The sequence below is a fragment of the Salmo trutta genome, chromosome 10 (assembly GCF_901001165.1).
Source record: "Salmo trutta chromosome 10, fSalTru1.1, whole genome shotgun sequence".
Taxonomy (NCBI): Eukaryota; Metazoa; Chordata; class Actinopteri; order Salmoniformes; family Salmonidae; genus Salmo; species Salmo trutta.
In genome coordinates, this window is record NC_042966.1 from 13,534,483 (window position 1) to 13,554,702 (window position 20,220).

Sequence of the window (20,220 nt, forward strand, 5' to 3'; positions counted from 1 at the left end):
CCAAGGCCTGTCAAGTTTATCATTGCTAGACAGCCATTTTCAAGACAATTTAAGTCAAAACTGTAACTAGGCCACTCAGGAATATTAAAAGTCGTCTTGGTAAGCACCTCCAGTGTATATTTGATCTTGAGTTTTAGGTTATTGTCCTGCTGAAAAGTGTCGGTTGGAAAGCAGACACCCAGTTAAGATTTTATTTTTATCCTAAAAAAAACTCCCATGTCGATGACGAGCATACTATAACATGTTGCAGCCACCACGTTTGAAAATATGAGTGGTACTCAGTGAAGTGTTGTTGGATTTGCCCTTAACATAACGCTTCGTATTCAGTACAAAAAGTGCAATTCTTTGCAGTTGTACTTTACTTTCTTATTGCAAACAGGATGCATGTTTTGGAAAATGTTTTATTCTGTATAGATTTCCTTTTCACTCGTTTGGGTTTGAATAACTACAATGTCGATACATCCAGTTTCCTCCTTTCACAGCAATTAAACTGTTTAAAAGTCACCATTGGCCTCATGGTGAAATCCCTGAGCGGTTTCCTTCCTCTCCGGCAACTGAGTTAGGAATGACGCCTATATCTTTGTCTATTGATATAACTTCATGCTCAAAGGGATACTCAATGTCAGCTTTTTAAAATGTATTCTTACCCATCTACCAATAGGTACCCTTCTTTGCAAGGCATTGGAGAACCTCCTTGGTCTGAAATTCACTGCTTAACTGAGGGACCTTACAAATAATTGTGAGAGGATGTCACAAAAACATAATCATGATATAGAGTGAGTCCATGCAACTTAAGCACATTTATACTTCTGAACTTAATTAGGCTTGCCATAAAAAGGGGTTGAATACTTCATTTCAGCTTTTATACATTTCTAAAAACATAATTTCGCTTTGACATTATGGGGTATTGTGTGTAGGCCAATCTCAATGTAATCCATTTTAAATTCAGGTTGTAACAATATGGAAAAAGTAAAGGGGTGCTACTACTTTCTGAAGGCACTGTAGGTCAGGGATATGAGTAATCAATGAGGCAGGTGGTTTAACTCAACACTTAACTGTATCCATTCTTGTCAAAAATGTCTGAACAACAGCAACGAGAACGATCAAAAAGCAATGTCACCAGCATACGGTTATTTTTACAGTCCATTTAGAACTAAAATACAGGGCACAAAGGAAAGGGGGTGTTTCCGGTGGGGTCTGAAGTATTACGTGCTGTTGGTCTGTGGTAGAACTGCAGAGAAATCCAGCGATATAGGATCCTCTTCCTCCGCTGAGAGAACACGATCAATCTGCTGCTTTAATTTATCATCCAGCAGGGCAGGGCCTATCGTGAAATAATCCTGCAACAAAATGCAAAGTGTTTGGAGACCAGATTAGCACAAAGACAATTCAGTCAAGTGGGCCTAATAACATTCTGGAATATATATATGGACAGAGAGGGAAGTGTACTACTGTACCTTCTTCTTTGTGGAAGGCCCTGCCACTGGAGGATTGAAGGTCATGTCTTTAGCTCTGTAGTCCTCAAACAGCTCCACTGGGTGCCTGAGAGGGGTTAAAGGTCATTTACTCCCAACAGAAGCTAGCGCTTTTTACATACTGCACCTGCACACATCTTTGGTCAATATCCCACGCACCGTAGAGAATTCCTTCAGGGATCATACACATTTTGACAGATGGAATTTCATTACTTTTAACCAAATTTTCATGACAATTGGCGGCGTCTATGTACGTATAAAATAAAAAGTAGGTGCGACACTGGGAGGCTGCGCTCTGATCCCATGTACCATCTCCTTCCGTTGTGCAAGGCACTTACACACCCCCCCAAGTACAATACCTGTTAGGGAACTGTAGAAGTATATTAATTCAACCATTTAAAAAACAAAAACAAGCACACTTAAAAGCCAAACATGCACAAGTAAAATGGAGGATAACACAGTCTGGGACTTATTCCCATTGTGGTCCTCTACTGGGGATGCAGATTTGATCAAGCCCTGCTCAGAGACAGTTCATTAAGGTCCAGTTGAGCAGATCATTTATTAAAATGTGGTTTTGTTGGAGGGGGACTGGAATAAAAGCCTGCACACCCATTAGCTCTACTGGAGGATGGTTGACCACCCTTGACGTAGAAAATTACAACCAAATACATGTTATGCCTTTTGAAATAATTTGCTCATTCAATATATCAAAGATCAAATGGCTATGGTAGGCTACACATTTTTTATTTAGCTGAAGCAAGCCCACTAATTTTCTTCAGGAAATACCTTTTCTAGTGTAATCATATTTAGCTATCTTCAAAGTAAACACTTCTAAGGGTGACTAGCATCTTGAGTTGCCATGTCCCATACATTGAAAGGCCAAAACAAGTTTTGAAGCCACATAATCCAAAAGGCTACATCTATTTTTCCCTAAAATTACTGTTCGCAATTCACAAATTACTATTTTAATTTACCGCGATTGAACCAAATCCCAACTAATACAATGGCGAAGTGAATCATTCGGTGTGTGGCCTTACGTGCGAGTGTCGGTGGAAAGTTTTTGGGGACATGACAAAAACAAATAATAATAAAGAGTTAACTAGATGGTACTAGATATGTTTGGAATTCGCTGACTCGTTATTAGTCTGTTCTCCATCATATTTTATAGGCCTACCTAGGGTGACCACATTTAAAAATGCCCAAATGCGGGACAGTGTAGCGTACATAAATAAATAACTCAAATCCCCCTCCCACTCATGGTGTAGAGAATTTCTTAGGCGCCAGAGCGCAAATAAAAATGTAAAATACATTTCTCAAACTTTGTACCGACAGATGTAGTCTATTGAATATCATTATAGAATAGGCCAGTGCATCAAATTCATCCTCCAATTGCAACGTCTGCCTATGCCCACACAGTCTCAAGAAAAGGTTTTATTTTTTTATACCCTCAAAAACCAAGTTAGGGACGCCTAACTTCAAAATAGGCCTTCATTGAATGATATTTCACTTTTACTGGTGAAACGGCCAAACTGCATCTGCATGCCAATCATTTGATGTCAATCAGTTTCATGGGAATATACATTTAGATCTTCTTGAATTACTGTTTCGTGAGCAAATTAGAGCGGATGGTGTTAAACGATATAGCCTTCCTGGATTTTGTTTCAATCAAAACACTTTCTGCCGAGCGGCACTGGCTGTTGAGTTTTGGCAGCATTAAATTTATTTTGTTACTTTTCAGCTGACCGTCCTAAAATCTCATTAAATTAGGTGTTTTTTGGGGGTGTAACTAACGTTACACTATGCTACTATATTTGGTTCTGTTGTGTAGAATACTTAATAATGATTGTGATATTCCAAGACATCAACTTTTAACTTGACTAAATCAGCACCACTGTGTGAAGTGGCAGAGCCACGCTCTTCGTCAGAAGCATGCTTTTTGTAAGTTTCAGTTAGGCCCAACTCCTCTCAAAGTTGAGCTGGAATTTAGCCCGAAAGGATTTGATAAATGTTATTGGTTGACATGACATTGGCCTGTCTTGTCTCGCGCTGCGCAGAATATCAGATCTCAACAACACTTGGAGAAGTGTTTATCACCACCAGTACCACACCCTTTAGATAGCTATTCATTAGCGCAACATGACTGCAAGAGACAGGTTGGAATGTCTACCTGCAAAAGGGACAAAATCAACCTTTTTTTCTAAATTAGTGGTGCTTGAATTTGTTGATAAAATGCGAGTGAGATGAGGGCAGTGGTAAGGTAGACCCCTAAAATGGCGGGTAATCAAAGAAAGAAGGCCAGTACATTGCAATACATTTTAGTGAACTATTAACAGAATACATTTACAAAAGAATACATATCGGAGCAGTCAGCATTTTACATCAAGACGCTAAACTGCAACGCGTTTCGACTACAAGTCTTCTGCAGGCAGCGTTGTGGACGGAAGAGGACGTGTCTCTAGAAATAGAAGTGGGGACAAGTAAATGTCACATGACAGGTAAATAACTACAAAGTTATGTGGATTGGCTAGTTCAGCCACATCGTTGCAGATGTGTATAAAATTGAGCACACCGCCATGCAATCTCCATAGACAAACATTGGCAGTAGAATGGCCTTAAGAGCTCAGTGACTTTCAACGTGGCACCGTCATAGGATACCACCTTTCCAACAAGTCTGTTTGTCAAATTTCTGCCCTGCTAGAGCTTCCCCGGTCAGCTGTAAGTGCTGTTATTGTGAAGTGGAAACGTCTAGGAGCAACAACGTTTCAGCTGCGAAGTGGTAGGCCACACAAGCTCACAGAACGGGACCGCCAAGTGCTGAAGCGTGTAAAAAAATTGTCTGGCCTCGGTTGCAACACTCAGTACTGAGTTCCAAACTGCCTCTGGAAGCAACGTCAGCACAAGAACCGTTCGTTGAGAGTTTCAGGAAATGGGTTTCCATGGCCGAGAAGCCGCGCACAAGTCTAAGATCACCATACACAATGCCAAGCGTTGGCTGGAGTGATGTAAAGCTCGCCACCGTTGGACTCCTGAGCAGTGTAAACATTCTCTGGATTGATGAATCACGCGTCACCATCTGGCAGTCAAACGTTCGAATCTGGGTTTGGCAGATGCCAGGAGAATGCTACCTGCCCAAATGCATAGTGCCAATTGTAAAGTTTGGTGGAGGAGGAATAATGGTCCTGGGGCTGGTTTTCATGGTTCGGGCTAGGCCCCTTAGTTCCAGTGAAGGGAAATGTTAACGTGGGGAGTATTTCTATCTGTAATTAAGCACTTTTGCGGGTCAGCTCCCAAGTGGGTCTAATTTATTTATTTAAATTGACTGATTTCCTTATATGAACTAACTTGTTGCATGTTGCGTTTATTTTTTGGCTCAGTATACAAAACAAATCTACATTATCACGTCAGTGTATAGAGGCAACAAACGTGGGACATAATTGTTTGGTTGCAGGACGCAGGACAAAGGGACAAAATGCGGGACCCTCTCGCACAATTTGGGACATGTCACCCTAGGCCTTCTGCTGTAATGTCCGACTGTCGCTCTCTTTCTTTAACCTGTTATGGATAGGGGGCAGTATTTTCATGGCCGGATAAAAAAACGTACCCGATTTAATCTGATTATTACTCCTGCCCAGAAACTAGAATATGCATATAATTATTAGCTTTGGATAGAAAACACTCCAAAGTTTCTAAAACTGTTTGAATGGTGTCTGTGAGTATAACAGAACTCATTTGGCAGGCCAAAACATGAGAAGATTCTGTTCAGGAAGTACCCTGTCTGACCATTTCTTGCCCTTCTTGATTATCTCTATCCATTACAAAGGATCTCTGCTGTTACGTGACACTTCCTACGGCTCCCATGGGCTCTCAGAGCCCGGGAAAAAGCTGAATGACGTAATTCAAAGCCCTGGCTGAAACACACGATCGCTTTTGCTAAGTGGTCTATCAGCGGACAAAGGGATTCATGCTCGTGCACGATACGACACCATGTTTTTATTCTATCGTCTCTGAACGGATTCAACGACTCCCGGTCGGAATATTCTCACTTTTTTACGAGAAAATTAGCATAAAAATGATTTTAAACAGCGGTTGACATGCTTCGAAGTAAGGTAATGAAATATTTAGAAATCTTTTGTCACGAAATGCGCCATGCGCGTGACCCTTATTTACCATTCGGATAATGTCTTGAACGCACGAACAAAACGCCGCTGTTGGAACATAACTATGGATTATTTTGGACCAAACCAACATTTGTTATTGAAGTAGAAGCCCTGGGAGTGCATTCTGACGAAGAACATCAAAGGTAATCAAACTTTTCTAATAGTAAATCGGAGTTTGGTGAAGGCTAAACTTGCTGGGTGTCTAAATAGCTAGCCCTGTGATGCCGGGCTATCTACTGAGAATATTGTAAAATGTGCTTTCACCGAAAAGCTATTTTAAAATCGGACATATCGAGTGCATAGAGGAGTTCTGTATCTATAATTCTTAAAATAATTGTTTTTTGTGAACGTTTATCGTGAGTAATTTAGTAAATTCACCGGAGGTTTGCGGGGGGTATGCTAGTTCTGAACGTCACATGCTAATGTAAAAAAGCTGGTTTTTGATATAAATATGAACTTGATTGAACAAAACATGCATGCATTGTATAACATAATGTCCTAGGGTTGTCATCTGATGAAGATCATCAAAGGTTAGTGCTGCATTTAGCTGTGGTTTTGTTTTTTGTGACATTATATGCTAGCTTGAAAAATGGGTGTCTGATTATTTCTGGCTGGGTACTCTGCTGACATAATCTAATGTTTTGCTTTCGCTGTAAAGCCTTTTTGAAATCGGACAGTGTGGTTAGATTAACGAGAGTCTTGTCTTTAAAATGCTGTAAAATAGTCATATGTTTGAAAAATGGAAGTTTTCGGATTTTAGAGGAGTTTGTTTTTCGCGCCACGCCCATCATTGGATATTGGAGCAGGTGTTCCGCTAGCGGAACATCTAGATCAGTGGTTCTTAACCTGGGTTCGATCGAACCCCAGGGGTTCGGTGAGTCAGTCTCAGGGGTTCGGCGGAGGTCAAGACACACACCCGACTCATATGATTCGTGATAACACGCCCCGCTTGGCCATCATTGGCTGCAGGTGATCACGCAACATCGCTTGGCCTATCTGTGCTGCAGGGAATTTGGCGCGCTCAGTAGTCGAATTGTGACTGTCGTGATGGTACGTCGTGTGATTTCTTTCTTAATATTTTAATCCCTTCATACTAACTATGTCGAGCAAAAAAAGAAAGTGGTCGGACGAATATGTACAATATGGATTCACATGTATAACGGAACGTGATGAGAGTCAGCGTCCTAACTGCATGATTTGCAATGCCAAGTTGAGCAATTCTAGTCTAGCACCGGCAAAACTAAGAGAACACTTCCTTAAGCTGCATGGAGATGGACAATACAAGAACACAATGCTCGCTGAATTCAAGGTGAAGAGAGCCAGATTCGATGAAAAGGCTACTCTGCCTGTTCTCGGCTTTGTACCCATCAACAAACCGACCCTCACAGCATCGTACGAAGTTGCTTACCTGATCGCAAAGCAGGGCAAACCACACACCATTGGTGAAACACTCATAAAACCAGTGTTGAAGATGGCGAATATCATGCTGGGAAAAGCGGCTGAAGTTAAGTTATCCCAAATTCCTCTTTCAAATGACACCATTAGCGACAGAATAGAGGACATGAGCAAAGACATCTTGGCTCAAGTAGTTGCAGATCTGATTTCAAGCCCGGCAAAATTCAGCCTTCAACTCGACGAGACCACAGACGTTTCCAATCTAAGCCAGCTTGCTGTATTTGTGCGCTATGTGAAAGACGACGTGATAAAGGAAGATTTTTTATTTTGTAAGCCTCTTACGACAACAACTAAGGCAGCCGATGTGAAGAAACTTGTGGATGACTTCTTCAAAGACAACAATCTTTCGTGGGATATGGTTTCTGCAGTTTGTTCGGACGGAGCTCCAGTCATGCTGGGAAGAAAGTCTGGTTTTGGTGCGCTAGTGAAAGCCGATGCACCACACATCATTGTTATGCATTGTATTCTGCACAGGCATGCGTTGGCAACAAAAACCTTGCCTCCAAAACTGGCAGAAGTATTAAAAATTGTAGTGGAATGCGTGAACTATGTGCGAAATAGTGCTCTGAGGCACCGCATCTTCAGTGAGCTGTGTAAAGAAATGGGCTCTGAATTCGAGGTACTTCTGTACCATTCTAAAGTTCGGTGGTTATCCCGGGGACAGGTGCTGAATCGTGTTTTTGCCGTGCGTGTGGAATTAGCCCTGTTTTTGCAAGAGCACCAACATCGTCATGCAGATTGCTTAAAAAATTCTGAGTTCATTCTCATTTTAGCGTACATGGCTGATATCTTCGCAGCTCTCAATCATCTCAATCAACAGATGCAGGGCGGTGGAGTCAACATCATCGAAGCGGAAGAAAACCTGAAGGCTTTCCAAAAAAAGCTACCGTTATGGAAACGACGAACAGAGAACGATAACTTCGCAAACTTTCCCCTGCTGGACGACTGTGTAAGTAAGATCGAAGATGTATCTGGAATCGGAGACATTTCTGTACCCGCGGAACTGAAGCAAGCAATTGCCACGCACTTAGATGAGCTTGCAAAGTCTCTCGACGGATACTTCCCTACAAGAGAGTCATATCCAGCATGGGTGAGACAGCCGTTCACGTTTAGTGTTGAGACAACAGATGTCAGTGATGAATACCTCGATGAAATCATTGAAATACAGCAAAGCCAGGTTCAACAGCAACTCTTCAGAACAACAACGCTCTCAACGTTTTGGTGTCAACAAATGGTAACGTACCCTGTTATTGCTAAGAAAGCTCTGGAGATTTTCATACCGTTTGTTACAACATATCTTTGCGAGCAATCCTTTTCGAGGATGCTGGACATAAAAACGAAGAAAAGGAACAGACTTTGTTGCGAAAATGACATGAGAGTGGCACTTGCCAAGGTGAAGCCGCGCATTTCTGAACTGGTCTCTGAAAGGCAACAGCAGAAGTCACACTGATTTGCAGTAAATATTCATTATTATGTTTTTGTTTTTGTGTGAAAATCATGTTTTAATGGTTTTGTTCTTTGAACACTGATGTTGATGCACGGTTCATTTTGTGCACCAGTAAAATATATACCTATGTTTTGAATTTTATTTTTCCAATTAAGAAGGGTTCGGTGAATGCGCATATGAAACTGGTGGGGGTCAGTACCTCCAACAAGGTTAAGAACCACTGATCTAGATGTAAGAGGTTTTAAACAATGGCCAACTAGTCTCGCACACATGCAACTGATGCGCGCGAACACAGATGCGCTAAAGTGTCCTTCCCATCCTGGCTGAGATGTAGATTTTTGTATTTGATTGATTAAATAAATTACATGAATAGAAATTATAATTCAATTTCCAAAACTTTTTCTGGTCTGGATTTTTTTTAAATGTATTTTTCCAGGATTTTCATGACCATACAAACCCTGGGATTGTATGAGTATTTGTAAGAGAACTGGAGGAGCAGCACCACTGTGTGAAGAGGATAAATGAAATGTGAGATTTGAAGTTTGGGGATCCTCTTGTTCTTACCTTCGAGCGAGTTGAACGATTAGCGCTCCAGATCCTTCACTAGGAGCCCCTGCACAGAGGTGAGTGGCAAACCTCCTGACCACTGGGTGGTAATGTCTCTGCAACACAACAACAGCAACGCCATCAGCTATACCTGTGTGTGTGTGTGTGTATTTCTTTTTTGTGTGTGTGTGTGCTTTTTGCGTGTTTACCTTGAGTGTGTGTAGCTCCCACAGGGCAGTGTTCTGAGGGTTGCAGTACTCCGGCTCATCCAGCTCAGGAAGGAACACCCCGCTACCCTGAGCCTCATTGTCCAGGAGGATGTCACACTTGGGGAAGGTCTGCGGAGAGAGGGGGAGCACAGCTTTATTAATCACACACACACATATGCTCTCACACTCTTCATGCACTCTCTCTCCATAGTACATGCAGATGCACACGTGATAAACACTTACATGCATCAACGTCCTGTTGGACGCCAGGATTCCCACGGTAGCGTTGGGCAGTGTGTGCAGACTGAGCGTGCTCAGCCTCTTGACGAAGGCCAGGGCGCGCTGCAGGGTCACCTGTTTCCTGCGCTTGGTCAGCATCACGTCGAGACAACGCAGCACGATGCTGATGTCTTCATTAGATGCACCTGGGAAGAGCATCCACATTATTTAAAGGCCCAGTACAGTCACAAACTAGATTTTCCGGTGTTTTATATACATTTCCACAACGAGGTTGGAATAACTGTGAAAATGATACACTTAAAGGGCAGTAAGATTTTTTTTTTTAAATACCCTCGGGGGGGGGGGGGGGGGGGAGTTTTGGCCTTCCATGGTGCCATCACCATACAATAAATGAATTAACAGACCAATAAGAGTTCCAAAGCTCTCTGCCAATAACTGCACATTTTCCCCAGACAGTCCTAGCAAAATTCTTGCTTAAGAAATCGCTCTTTGCTAAGAAGTTTTCTGTTTCTTTTTGACCATTTTAATTCACAGTAAGGTATTTAATAGTACCCAGAAATGATTTGATATTGAGATACAAAACAGCTGCATTGGACCTTCTAACACTTATGAGCAGTCCCTCCAGATACAGGTGGACCTTCAGAGCACAACGGATCTAGCGTCAGAGCCAGACATGGATTTGAATAAGCTCTAGGGTAGTCTGACTTACCAGCATTGAGTTTGAGCAGTGTCTTGTACAGGTGGCTGTAGAACTTCAGTGGGTCAATATTGAGGACATCACCTATCCGCAAAAGAGGGAAATTAATTAAAGGAACAGTATACTACGTCAACGCTTGTGATCCGGGACTGAGATAAATGTGTTGTTTCGCAGTAATTTAAGTTCTACGTGGTCCATCTACTAAAATCAGCATTTTTTTGTGACTGACATCACGCACCATATTGCCGCAGCACTGCATTAGTGGAAACCAAGACCGTTCTCAGGGCAGGCGTGGTTGTAGCTAGATATGTTTGAGTCACGTCTGAGATCATTTTAGCTAACCCTAAATCTTTTCCTAATCGTAAGCCAATTCTCCTATTGACCCTCCCCGAGATTGGCGCTAACATGTATACAAATGTTAACAATTCAAAAAAAATCCTGTGACACCCGATCGCCACGTGACACTAATGCGATGTAAGCATACTGTGTCTAGAACACAAATCAGCCATTTACGTCGCCATGATGAAGTATATACATTCCACTTACATGTGCTCCGTGATGAAGTATATACATTCCACTTACATGTGCCCAAACTAACAGTGGACCAAATAATTCCACAGCGTTTTTCCTTCAACTACTATCACGCAAAGTGATTCTTTCTCCTCTCCCCCTTGGCCCTTTGTCTGTCTGGTGTGAGGAGGGCGCCGTTGCAAATAGCAACCTCAGAGTTTGAGACGTGGCGATCTAGCTGCAGCTTGAACATGGTGAGATTTTAGACTCCTAAATTGATAGTGCAGTTATTTTCGGGGCTTTTATACAGCCTGCTAGCTACATCACATGCTGATATTGACTTTGGTATTACAACCGATCTGCCCAGAGAGCATTTAATTGGGTTTTGTAGTCAACTTGAGCTTCAACAGATTTCCACAACAACATTTTGTTGGACTCGACCGATACTTTTCCCGTGTGCGTACATGAAGTAGTATCGCTCGAGTACAACAAAATGGAATATAACGTTGCTAATAAAGTTTGAATGACAGCGTTTCATGTGTACAACATCTAAAGACCTAAAGCACTATACGGAGAGCATTGTTGTCTCTAAAAGGACGAATTTGGGTGTTTTTGGAGCCTTTGCTAATGTTTTAGCTGTGCCCATTCAACTGCAGAACGAGCACGAGGAAGTATATCGCTGATGGGTTAAATTTCTCAAAACCAAGTGAAATCTCAAAAATAGTGTCTGGACATGTACATTCAAAAATATGGATTTGGTTACAAAAAAAGTGAACCTATCCTTTAAGCACATACAGTATGTAATATACACAGTATTCAGTGAGGTTTTTATTATTGAAGTCATCATAGACCATCACCGACCTTGACCAGAGAGAATGTTGAAAGCTGTCTGAATGCAGTGAAGGCTTTCCCGATAGGTCAGATCCTACAGAGAACAAAAGTCATTAAGCCAATCATACACGATGATGTGAATAGTATTTTGATAGGATTGGTTGAATATGTATCCTCACTCCTGATTGGATAAGATGTTGAAGAACGTTCAACAAGTCATCAAAGAACTCCAGGTTGATCAGATGGGCAAACCTTTAGGAGAAAAATATTTTGTCTTAAAAGAAAGCCTCCATAATTCATAAACAAATATTTCCATTTGTCAGGAAGTGAGTCATGTCTCTGGGAACAGGTCATCTCTCTTACTTTGCTAGACCTTCTAAAACAGAGGGAAGCAGGATCGACTTCTGAGCTTTCTTCAGTATTCTGAAGTATATCAAGAACACTATGTTCAACGTCTCTGTGTGCTAGGAGAGAGAGAGAGAACAATTGGAATGACAGTTAGACCTTTTGTCGTGAGAAGCACGAAAGTGTTTTCACAAAAACAAAATTGGGTCGTTTCAGGTCTGTTGTAACGTTGGGGAATAAACACTCACCAGTTTGAGCTTCTTGTCTTTGTTCTCTGATGCCTCAGCCTCTAGCAGCTCTTTCTCTAGTTTCTCTTCAGCCTTCTTCCACTGTAAGGATGACAGGACACGTCCATTACTCTTCTCACAGACACATCAACAACAAAAAATGTACACTCGCAGATTGTACACAGGCAGACACACAATAAGCAAGGCAAACTGCAGTCAGCTTCTGCAATACGTTAGGAAATAAAGAACATTGTGTTCTTCATTTCACCTGCCACAATATTATGACGCTTACAGTAGTCGCCAGTCACGTGTCATTCTTTTTTTTTTTTTACAAGCACACAACGATGAGAGGCCGGAGTCTTGAGTCACTCACTATTGTGCAGCATGCGCCAGGTGATCTAATTACAGTATGGATTTCACAACTAAATGTTAGCCAGCTAGATCTCTTATAACTATTCCGTTAACTGTCTGAAAACAGTGCCCCTTGTATTCAGTGCCGGTATTACCAACTATCCCGGTATGGCACAAGGACTGTATCAAGTTATGACAATCTGGATACTGCCCAAGCCTAGTACAAAACCAAAGATATTGATCGGTTTTAAGTCGGCCATTTTGTGCAATTGATGACCCATCTGAGCAAAACACACTTTAACCAGGTGCTGTAGACTAGAGTGTCCATAGGGCTGTGCAGCAGGCTGAACGTTTGACGTCGCTACACACAGGTGTGTGGGCTACTGACCTTCCTTTGCATCCTGGACAGATTCTTCTTTTTGTCTTTATAGTTCATGAACTTCTTTTTGGGAGCTGTGTCATCTGTATCTTTCTTCACCTCCACCTCCTTTATCCTGAGGCAGATGAGAACCTTGAGTAGCTGTGGGGGTGAAGAGTGGGAACATTTTAGATGCATTTCTTTAAGAGCCGTGTCATAGAAAAAAGAAAAAAACTTTTAAGACTTGAATAGTAGGTGAATAGTACCTCTGGTCTGACGTCATAGTTTTTGCTTTTGACCAGTCCGGAGATCACTTTGACTGTCCCTAGTGAGGCCTGGCCATGTTTGTCCTGCTTCAGTAGCTTCTTGACTGCTTCACAGCACATGTCAGACACCTGGACAAACAAGATAACGTCAACTCAGTTAACAGTCAGACGAGAGACAAACACAACCCCCCATATATCCAAGAGAAAACCGCGGCTTTTGATTGATAGTCAAATGAATCTTAATTGAGAGAAACCCGCCTCTACAGAGCCCATTCCCATTGTAAAGGGTATAGCTACAAAGTCTAAAGCTAATATTGTAGTGAACACCACGTGACAAGATGTAGAACTACGGGCTTGATTACGGGCCTCCCAGACTCACCCTCTTGATAGGGTCGTTCATCAGGGGCACCACCAAGACAATGATGTTGTTGTGGAAGTTGAAGTGTGGCAGGGCCACCAGCAGCTCACAGATACAGCGGATGGCCACCTCAGCCAGGCCCTTATAAGACTGCAGTGACACAGCCTCGCTCCTCTTTCTCTTCTTCTGCTTCCAGTCTATGGGGCAGGGGGTTCACACAGCAAATAGTTACAACCAACAGCAGCCACTCATTAATATCAACTAGTCAAAACAAGAACAGTGAACCAGTCACAATAAGTCCTCGATGTCAACCAGCCATTACAAAAAGACGGATTGGCTGAAACCACGAAAATGTGCACGCTATGATTCTGAACGGTTAGATAGCTCGCAGCAGTGTCAAGAAGCTGCCATGTGGGGAATCGTAGGTGGCTCATTTCATGTTGTTATTGATACCATGTCTTGTTTTGAGGTGTTTTGACTGATGTCATGTCTATGCTAATATGGCTCAAATTCGCTAACTAGCTAACCAAGAACTGGAACAATGTATTTGAGCGACAAGTGCTCGTTGTGTAACTGTATATATAGTTTACATGTCAACGGTCTAAGCCAACCCTGTTTGTTTTGCCACATGTTGCTAAACAACCAACCCGTCTATATGAACTAGTCACAAGGCATCGACATCAGCCAGTCCCAGCAAACATCAGCCAGTCAAAACAAGTCATCAATATCAACAAATAGAGATAGAAGTGGACTACCTTTGACCGTTTGCTCCAGGTTCTCCAGGTAGAACTTATACTGGCTCACCAAGCCCTCCTCAAACTCCCTCAGCTGCTGGGTCTCTTTCTTCACCTTTGAGGCTTTCTCGGTCTCTGTCAGGGGTCTGATTCTGTAGGAGGGGACGATGTCCTTGAAGACCTCCATCAGAGAGACCATGACCAGCTTTCTGACCGTCACAGCCACATAGGGGTCGGTCTCCATCAGCATGGCTCGCAGCTCTTTCAGCTTCTTGATCTGAACAAAGATAGAAAGTTCAGACATTGGATTTACACAGAAAACATCAATAACAGTGAAACAAAACATTTGCTAAGTCTGCTTCTCTCTGCTACGTGATTATTGGTCAATGTGACGTAAAATAATACCTTTTTGCCACGGGAACTAGGAAGCAAGAGTAGCCCGAGAAGTCTAACGCACAGTTCACACGCCGAACTTATGGCGAGTCGAACTGAATAGAAATAAAGAGCGGGCTGGCACGGCTGAGAGCTTTTCCTGACGTATCAACTGGTTTCATACAACTGCTCTCAACACCGCAGACTTCCTTGTTGGTATCAGATCAAATTCAGGCATAACAGCAACCTCTTCTGTGTTAAAGAAAGCACAAAGTTTCTTGTACTAAAAAGGCAAAGAAAGACGACTCGCACACCTGTGCAGCGCGGAAGTTAATGTTTGCAACCATGAATATGATCAGTTTAATGTGTATCGGTTAACGTAATCTGTCTTCGAGTCTCCTCATCCCTAAAATAAACCACGATAGATATGTTTGCATAGCGATATTATGTGCAACGCAGACATTCCATTTTCTCCTGAGATTGCAAAACTATTTGTATGTTGATGTAGTGCCCATCGGTTTGAACGTGTTTAAGTCGTGTTTTTACGGTCAGTTGCTGGTTTCAAAAAGCACCAAAAACTACACTAACCATGAGCCTTTTAGTGTTTCTGCCGTCACAGAAACAGACCCTGGGTCTGTTCTAACGCCTCCACCTGCAAATCCGAGGCCATCATTGTGCTTCCGTTGTGGGTGTGGTAGCGAAGCAACCTTTATTTGCATGCAATTAACATATATTAATATATGCATCACCATTTCTCCCGACAGTGGAAAAACTGCTCTGGCGCGCAGTATGAAACAGAGGCGTGCCTTCACATGCACTGTGCTGAACTATCGTCAGAGGTCCGACAAGGCGCACCGTGTGGTTTCAGACGGCACTCTATTCCTGCTCTTCCAAAGAGAAAGTGATGTATTTTTTGGGGGTTTGGTGCGGAGATGCAGGGTTGTTCGAACCAGGTCTTACGTTGGTGGTGGGATCTGAGAGAATGTCTGATCCCAGACTAGCGATTCGTAGTTTCCTGTTGGTCAGCTTCTGTGTGCGGAGCTTCAGCTGCTCCTGAGGGGTCAGGGCCGGCCCGGCCACAGCCTCCTCCTCTGTGGAAAACATACCAGCAACATCAGAGAGAAGCACCTCATCTACTGATCAGGACCGGGCTACCAATAATTGGTCTAACAATACATTCTACACAGAGAGGATGACTGACTCAAGTCAAAAAAGGGGTTCATGATGCTGGTACCGTTTTCAAATTGCTCCAAGCCAGTCGGGGCATCTCCTTCCTCCTCCTCAGCCTTTTTTGCTACAACTAAAAACAAGACAAAGCAATACAACTCAATTGCATCAATAGAGCTGTAAATTCTAAAACTTTTTTAACAATATGACTTAGGTGGAAATGTAAACTTACAAGTGAAGATGTTCAGGGCTAACACATATTAATCATCCTACCAGGTTTCTCCATGCTCTGAGGGATGAGGCCTCTAATCTTGTCTTTGATTGGCAGGAGGTGAATGACCTCCTTTTCCTCTGTAAGCTGCATCTTTCTGGGCATCTTCTCATAACTCTCTGGCCCCTGCTGCTCCCCCTTGCGCTTTTTGGCATGCACTGGACCACTGCAGGTATTCAAGTAAGGTTAAGTGAGGAGAGTAGTTAGACATAGCTATACATTTCAACATGTGTGTTATGATCTACTTGTGATGGGATGTACATGAGATTGATAGAAAGATGGTACATAACAGTGATGGGGGGGGGTGTACAGTTACATATCGGATCTCATTTGAGACGATATATCACATTGCAATATTTTTGCGCTAGATGGCTGTACCTGCACCAAAATGGCAGTAGTTTTCCTTCATAGCTTGTTCTCCATCTTATTTTTAAGTAGGGCGCCAATTTGTTTTCTGCACTTTTATGTCCATGACGGATAAACTCGTTTTCTCATGGATCTCTCGTCCCTCTGCAGCAGACATATGGTGAGCAATCTCTTTGGAACATCCTATCGTAATAAAATCACAATATAGAATCGCAATACGTATAGATTCGTGAGAACCGCAATACATATTGTATCGGCATCTAAGTATCGTGATAATATCGTATCGTGAGGTCCCTGGCAATTCCCAGCCCTAGAACATAACTGTAAAGAAATCCTGACTGGCAACATGGCCAGGATATTTTTCACATTTTTGACGGTATGAAGCTTGGTGGGAGAAAGGGAACTCGCTCAAGTAGCGGAGTAAACTATAAACACGGATGTTACACATGGTGGACTGGCGTATTACATTTAACAAACTGGCGTATTACATTTAACAAACCAAACATTGAAATACCGTTACAGAAGGCAAGTACAACCCCAAACCGGTCCGTCCATCAATACCGAAATATTCAAATACAGTATACCGCCCAGCCCTACAAAAATACTGTACGGACTGTGTAATTACCTTGACGACAGGTCTCTGGTGAGGAAGGAGGCTTTCTGAGCCATTGCCTTGATCTGCTCCAGGTCATCTTCATCCATCATGTCCATTGGCAGGGACTCCACAAACTCCTCCTCCTCTTCATCCTCTGTAACAGACACCAGACAGGGACATGTAATTAACGCCACCAAACAGGACTCACAAAAACAATAGATGATAATAACTTTATATCGGTTGCGTAATTATTTCGATGCCATAGTGTGGAACAGTGCATGAATTGTAAACCAAACTATATGTTACTGATTACAGTACAGACGTCATTCAGCTTGAGTGCTAGATGTCAGGGCCTAGATGTTAAGCTATACTACTGTATGGGTGGGTCGTCATGCTGCACACACCTGGCCTCTTCTTGTAGCGCTCCAGAGGGAGGGGGGTCTTTAAGACAGCATCTTTGATAGCTGCCCGGAGCTTCTTCTGCTCCTTGCGGTGTTTCTTGTCGGTGCTCTCTTTCTTGAACTGACGATTCTTTAGCTTGTTGTCAAGCTTCACGTTGCTCGTCTTCAGTAGCCTGCGAAAGCTCGGCTTTCTCTTCTTACTCCTTGGCTGTTGGTGAGAAAAGGTCGTCAGTGCTTTGTATTCATAAGGACAACCTGGGGGATGATTTGGGGTTGAATAGTTCCTTGCTAGTACAGCTAGACTATGGTATGAAATGAATGCATGTCAAGCAATGTGAATTCTTATATAAGCCAACAACACATGGCAGGTAGGTATAGCTAGGGTTCCTCTGGTAAACACCACTGTCAAAACTGCAAGCAGTGCAGACATAACTAGTTAGCTAATAGTTAGTGTAACGTTATTTGTATTTAGTTGAAGCAATGACGACAGGCTGTTTACAATAGCCCAATTTCTCGAAAATATGTGGATAACATAGTGTCCACTAAAATAATGGTGATTTAACAGTAGTTGACAAAATGTTCAGCGTAAATTACAGCCATTGAGTGCTAACAAAATGAGTAAGTACATAGCTCGACATGAGCTAGTTAGCTATACAGCTAAAACAATTCAGCTAGCAGCGTTACTATCTAGCTAGCTATTACACAATGTACTTACCGGAGCCATCGTAAAATACTTATTTTAAAGACGGAGCGCTTGTTTAAGTCTCTATCAAATAAGTAGCCTTAAGTGTATTATAATAATAGGTCGCTATAAACTGTAAAAACGTTCCCACACGTGTGTTTCTTTCCTATTCCGGAAGTATTTTTTTTCGAAGTAAAAAAATGATGGAAGTGTGTTCTCCTCATAGATGAAAAAAATCGAATTCAAATAAATGCCACCTAGTGGTTGGGAAGACCTGTTTGGGTGCACCGGCAGTCAGGAAACACTGACTGTCTGGGAATAAATAGACCTTATTTCAAATGCAATTATCATATCTTTGATTTATTCACATAATTCATAACTTCTGGTCTGATACAGTATCACAGAGGTACTCTTTAATTCATTTCAAATATATTTACAATTGTTCTAACTTAGTAGTATGAAAACTGTACAATAGAGAGCATAGAAAAAATGCAAAAGAAACAATATACAACTTTTTTTTATATCCAATATATAAGATATGAGAAATGTCCTGTAGAACCATGAACTACAGCATTGATTAAAAAATATGTTGCATCTCAACATATAAGTGTTTGGTCAAATGTAAAGTAACAAAAGATGTGAGCAACATCACAAACAATGTTTTAAAAGTGAATTATGTTTCATGAATAGGTGCTTTGAACAAGGGTCTCATTGCTCTTTCATTCACAACAATATAAGAGCTTCACTGTGGATTCATTCACACGCAAAAGCAAAACAGAAACCTCGTGCCACACGTGTTCTCTTTTGCACTTTCTTTGGGTCTTTCGGAAACAAGTGCTTACTGCTCACTGTAATGAAAACCTTTTACTGTTAGTTTAAATGAGCAGAAACTATTCGATGTCAAGCTTCAGAGACTTAAGAAATGGATGGGCTGTGTCACTGTTTTCATTTTGTTCTGTTGTTATATTGGCTTGGTCCATTAAATCATATACTGTAAATCTATGCTTGGAGGTGCATTTTCATTGAATATCTTATGTTAGTGAGATAAAATCCACAGGTGTAACTAAGGGCCTCACTCAATCTAAGAAACTCCAGACCTTTGTGATGGGACTAGATAGATGTAATGAATTGGGATCTAACTTCAATATGTCATCATACAGTACCAGTCAAAAGTTTGGACACACCTACTCATTCTTGGGTTTTTCTTTATTTTTACTATTATTTTAGAATAATAGCGAAGACATCAAAACTATGAAATAACATATGGAATTATGTAGTAACCAAAAAAGTGTTAAACAAATCAAAATGTATTTTACATTTGAGATTCTTCAAAGTAGCCACACTTGGCTTTGATGGCAGCTTTGCACACTCTTGGCATTCTCTCAACCAGCTTCATGCGGTAGTCACCTGGAATGCATTTCAATTAACAGGTGTGCCTTGAAAAAAGTACATTTGTGGAATTTCTTTCCTTCTTAATGCGTTTGAGCCAATCAGTTGTGTTGTGACAATTTAGAGGTATACAGAAGATAGCCTTATTTGGCAAAAGACCAAGTACATATTATGGCAAGAACAGCTCAAATAAACAAAGAGAAACGACAGTACATCATTACTTTAAGATATGAAGGTCAGTCAATCTGGAAAATTTCAAGAACTTTGAAAGTTTCTTCAAGTGTAGTCACAAAAACCATCAAGCGCTATCATGAAACTGGCTCTCATGAGGACAGCCACAGGAAAGGAAGACCCAGAGTTACCTCTGCTGCAGAGAATAAGTTCATTAGAGTTAACTGCACCTCAGATTGCAGCAAAAATAAATGCTTCAGAGTTCAAGTAACAGACACATCTCAACATCAACTGTTCAGAGGAGACTGCATGAATCAGGCCTTCATGGTTGAATTACTGCAAAGAAACCACTACTAAATGACACCAATAAGTAGAAGAGACTTGCTTTGGCCAAGAAACACAAGCAATGGACATTAGACCGGTGGAAATCTGTCTTTTGGTCTAATGAGTCCAAATTTGAGATTTTTGGTCCCATCCGTTGTGTTTTTGTGAGACGCAGAGTAGATGAATGGATGATCTCCACGTGAAGCATGGAGGAGGTGTGATGGTGCTTTGCTGGTGACACTGTCAATGATTTATTTAGAATTCAAGGCACACTTA

The 20,220-nt window shown here is 41.8% G+C and overlaps 1 protein-coding gene across 1 annotated transcript; it reads right to left on the reverse strand.

Moving 5' to 3' along the window:
* Positions 1-382: 382 nt before the first annotated feature.
* On the reverse strand, positions 383-18,271 carry noc3l (NOC3-like DNA replication regulator). Its single transcript, XM_029764480.1, has 20 exons — positions 18,094-18,271; positions 17,382-17,586; positions 17,008-17,131; positions 16,019-16,182; positions 15,813-15,878; positions 15,539-15,669; positions 14,228-14,483; positions 13,494-13,669; positions 13,115-13,243; positions 12,879-13,010; positions 12,161-12,241; positions 11,931-12,031; positions 11,747-11,819; positions 11,598-11,661; positions 10,239-10,310; positions 9,533-9,714; positions 9,290-9,418; positions 9,099-9,196; positions 1,458-1,542; positions 383-1,340 (listed from the first exon to the last, which is right to left on the reverse strand). Exons 1-20 carry the CDS (start codon positions 18,100-18,102, stop codon positions 1,206-1,208), a joined length of 2,412 nt encoding a protein of 803 aa, XP_029620340.1. The 5' UTR covers positions 18,103-18,271; the 3' UTR covers positions 383-1,205.
* Positions 18,272-20,220: the final 1,949 nt, after the last annotated feature.

What these genes read in the sequence shown, in the direction of transcription:
- noc3l (XM_029764480.1), bottom strand. An exon ending in GCGCTACAAGAAGAGGCCAG is followed by an intron (nt 17,132 to 17,381) that starts GTGTGTGCAGCA and finishes TGTCTGTTACAG; the next exon opens with AGGATGAAGAGGAGGAGGAG. An exon ending in ACTATGACGTCAGACCAGAG is followed by an intron (nt 13,011 to 13,114) that starts GTACTATTCACC and finishes TCACCCCCACAG; the next exon opens with CTACTCAAGGTTCTCATCTG.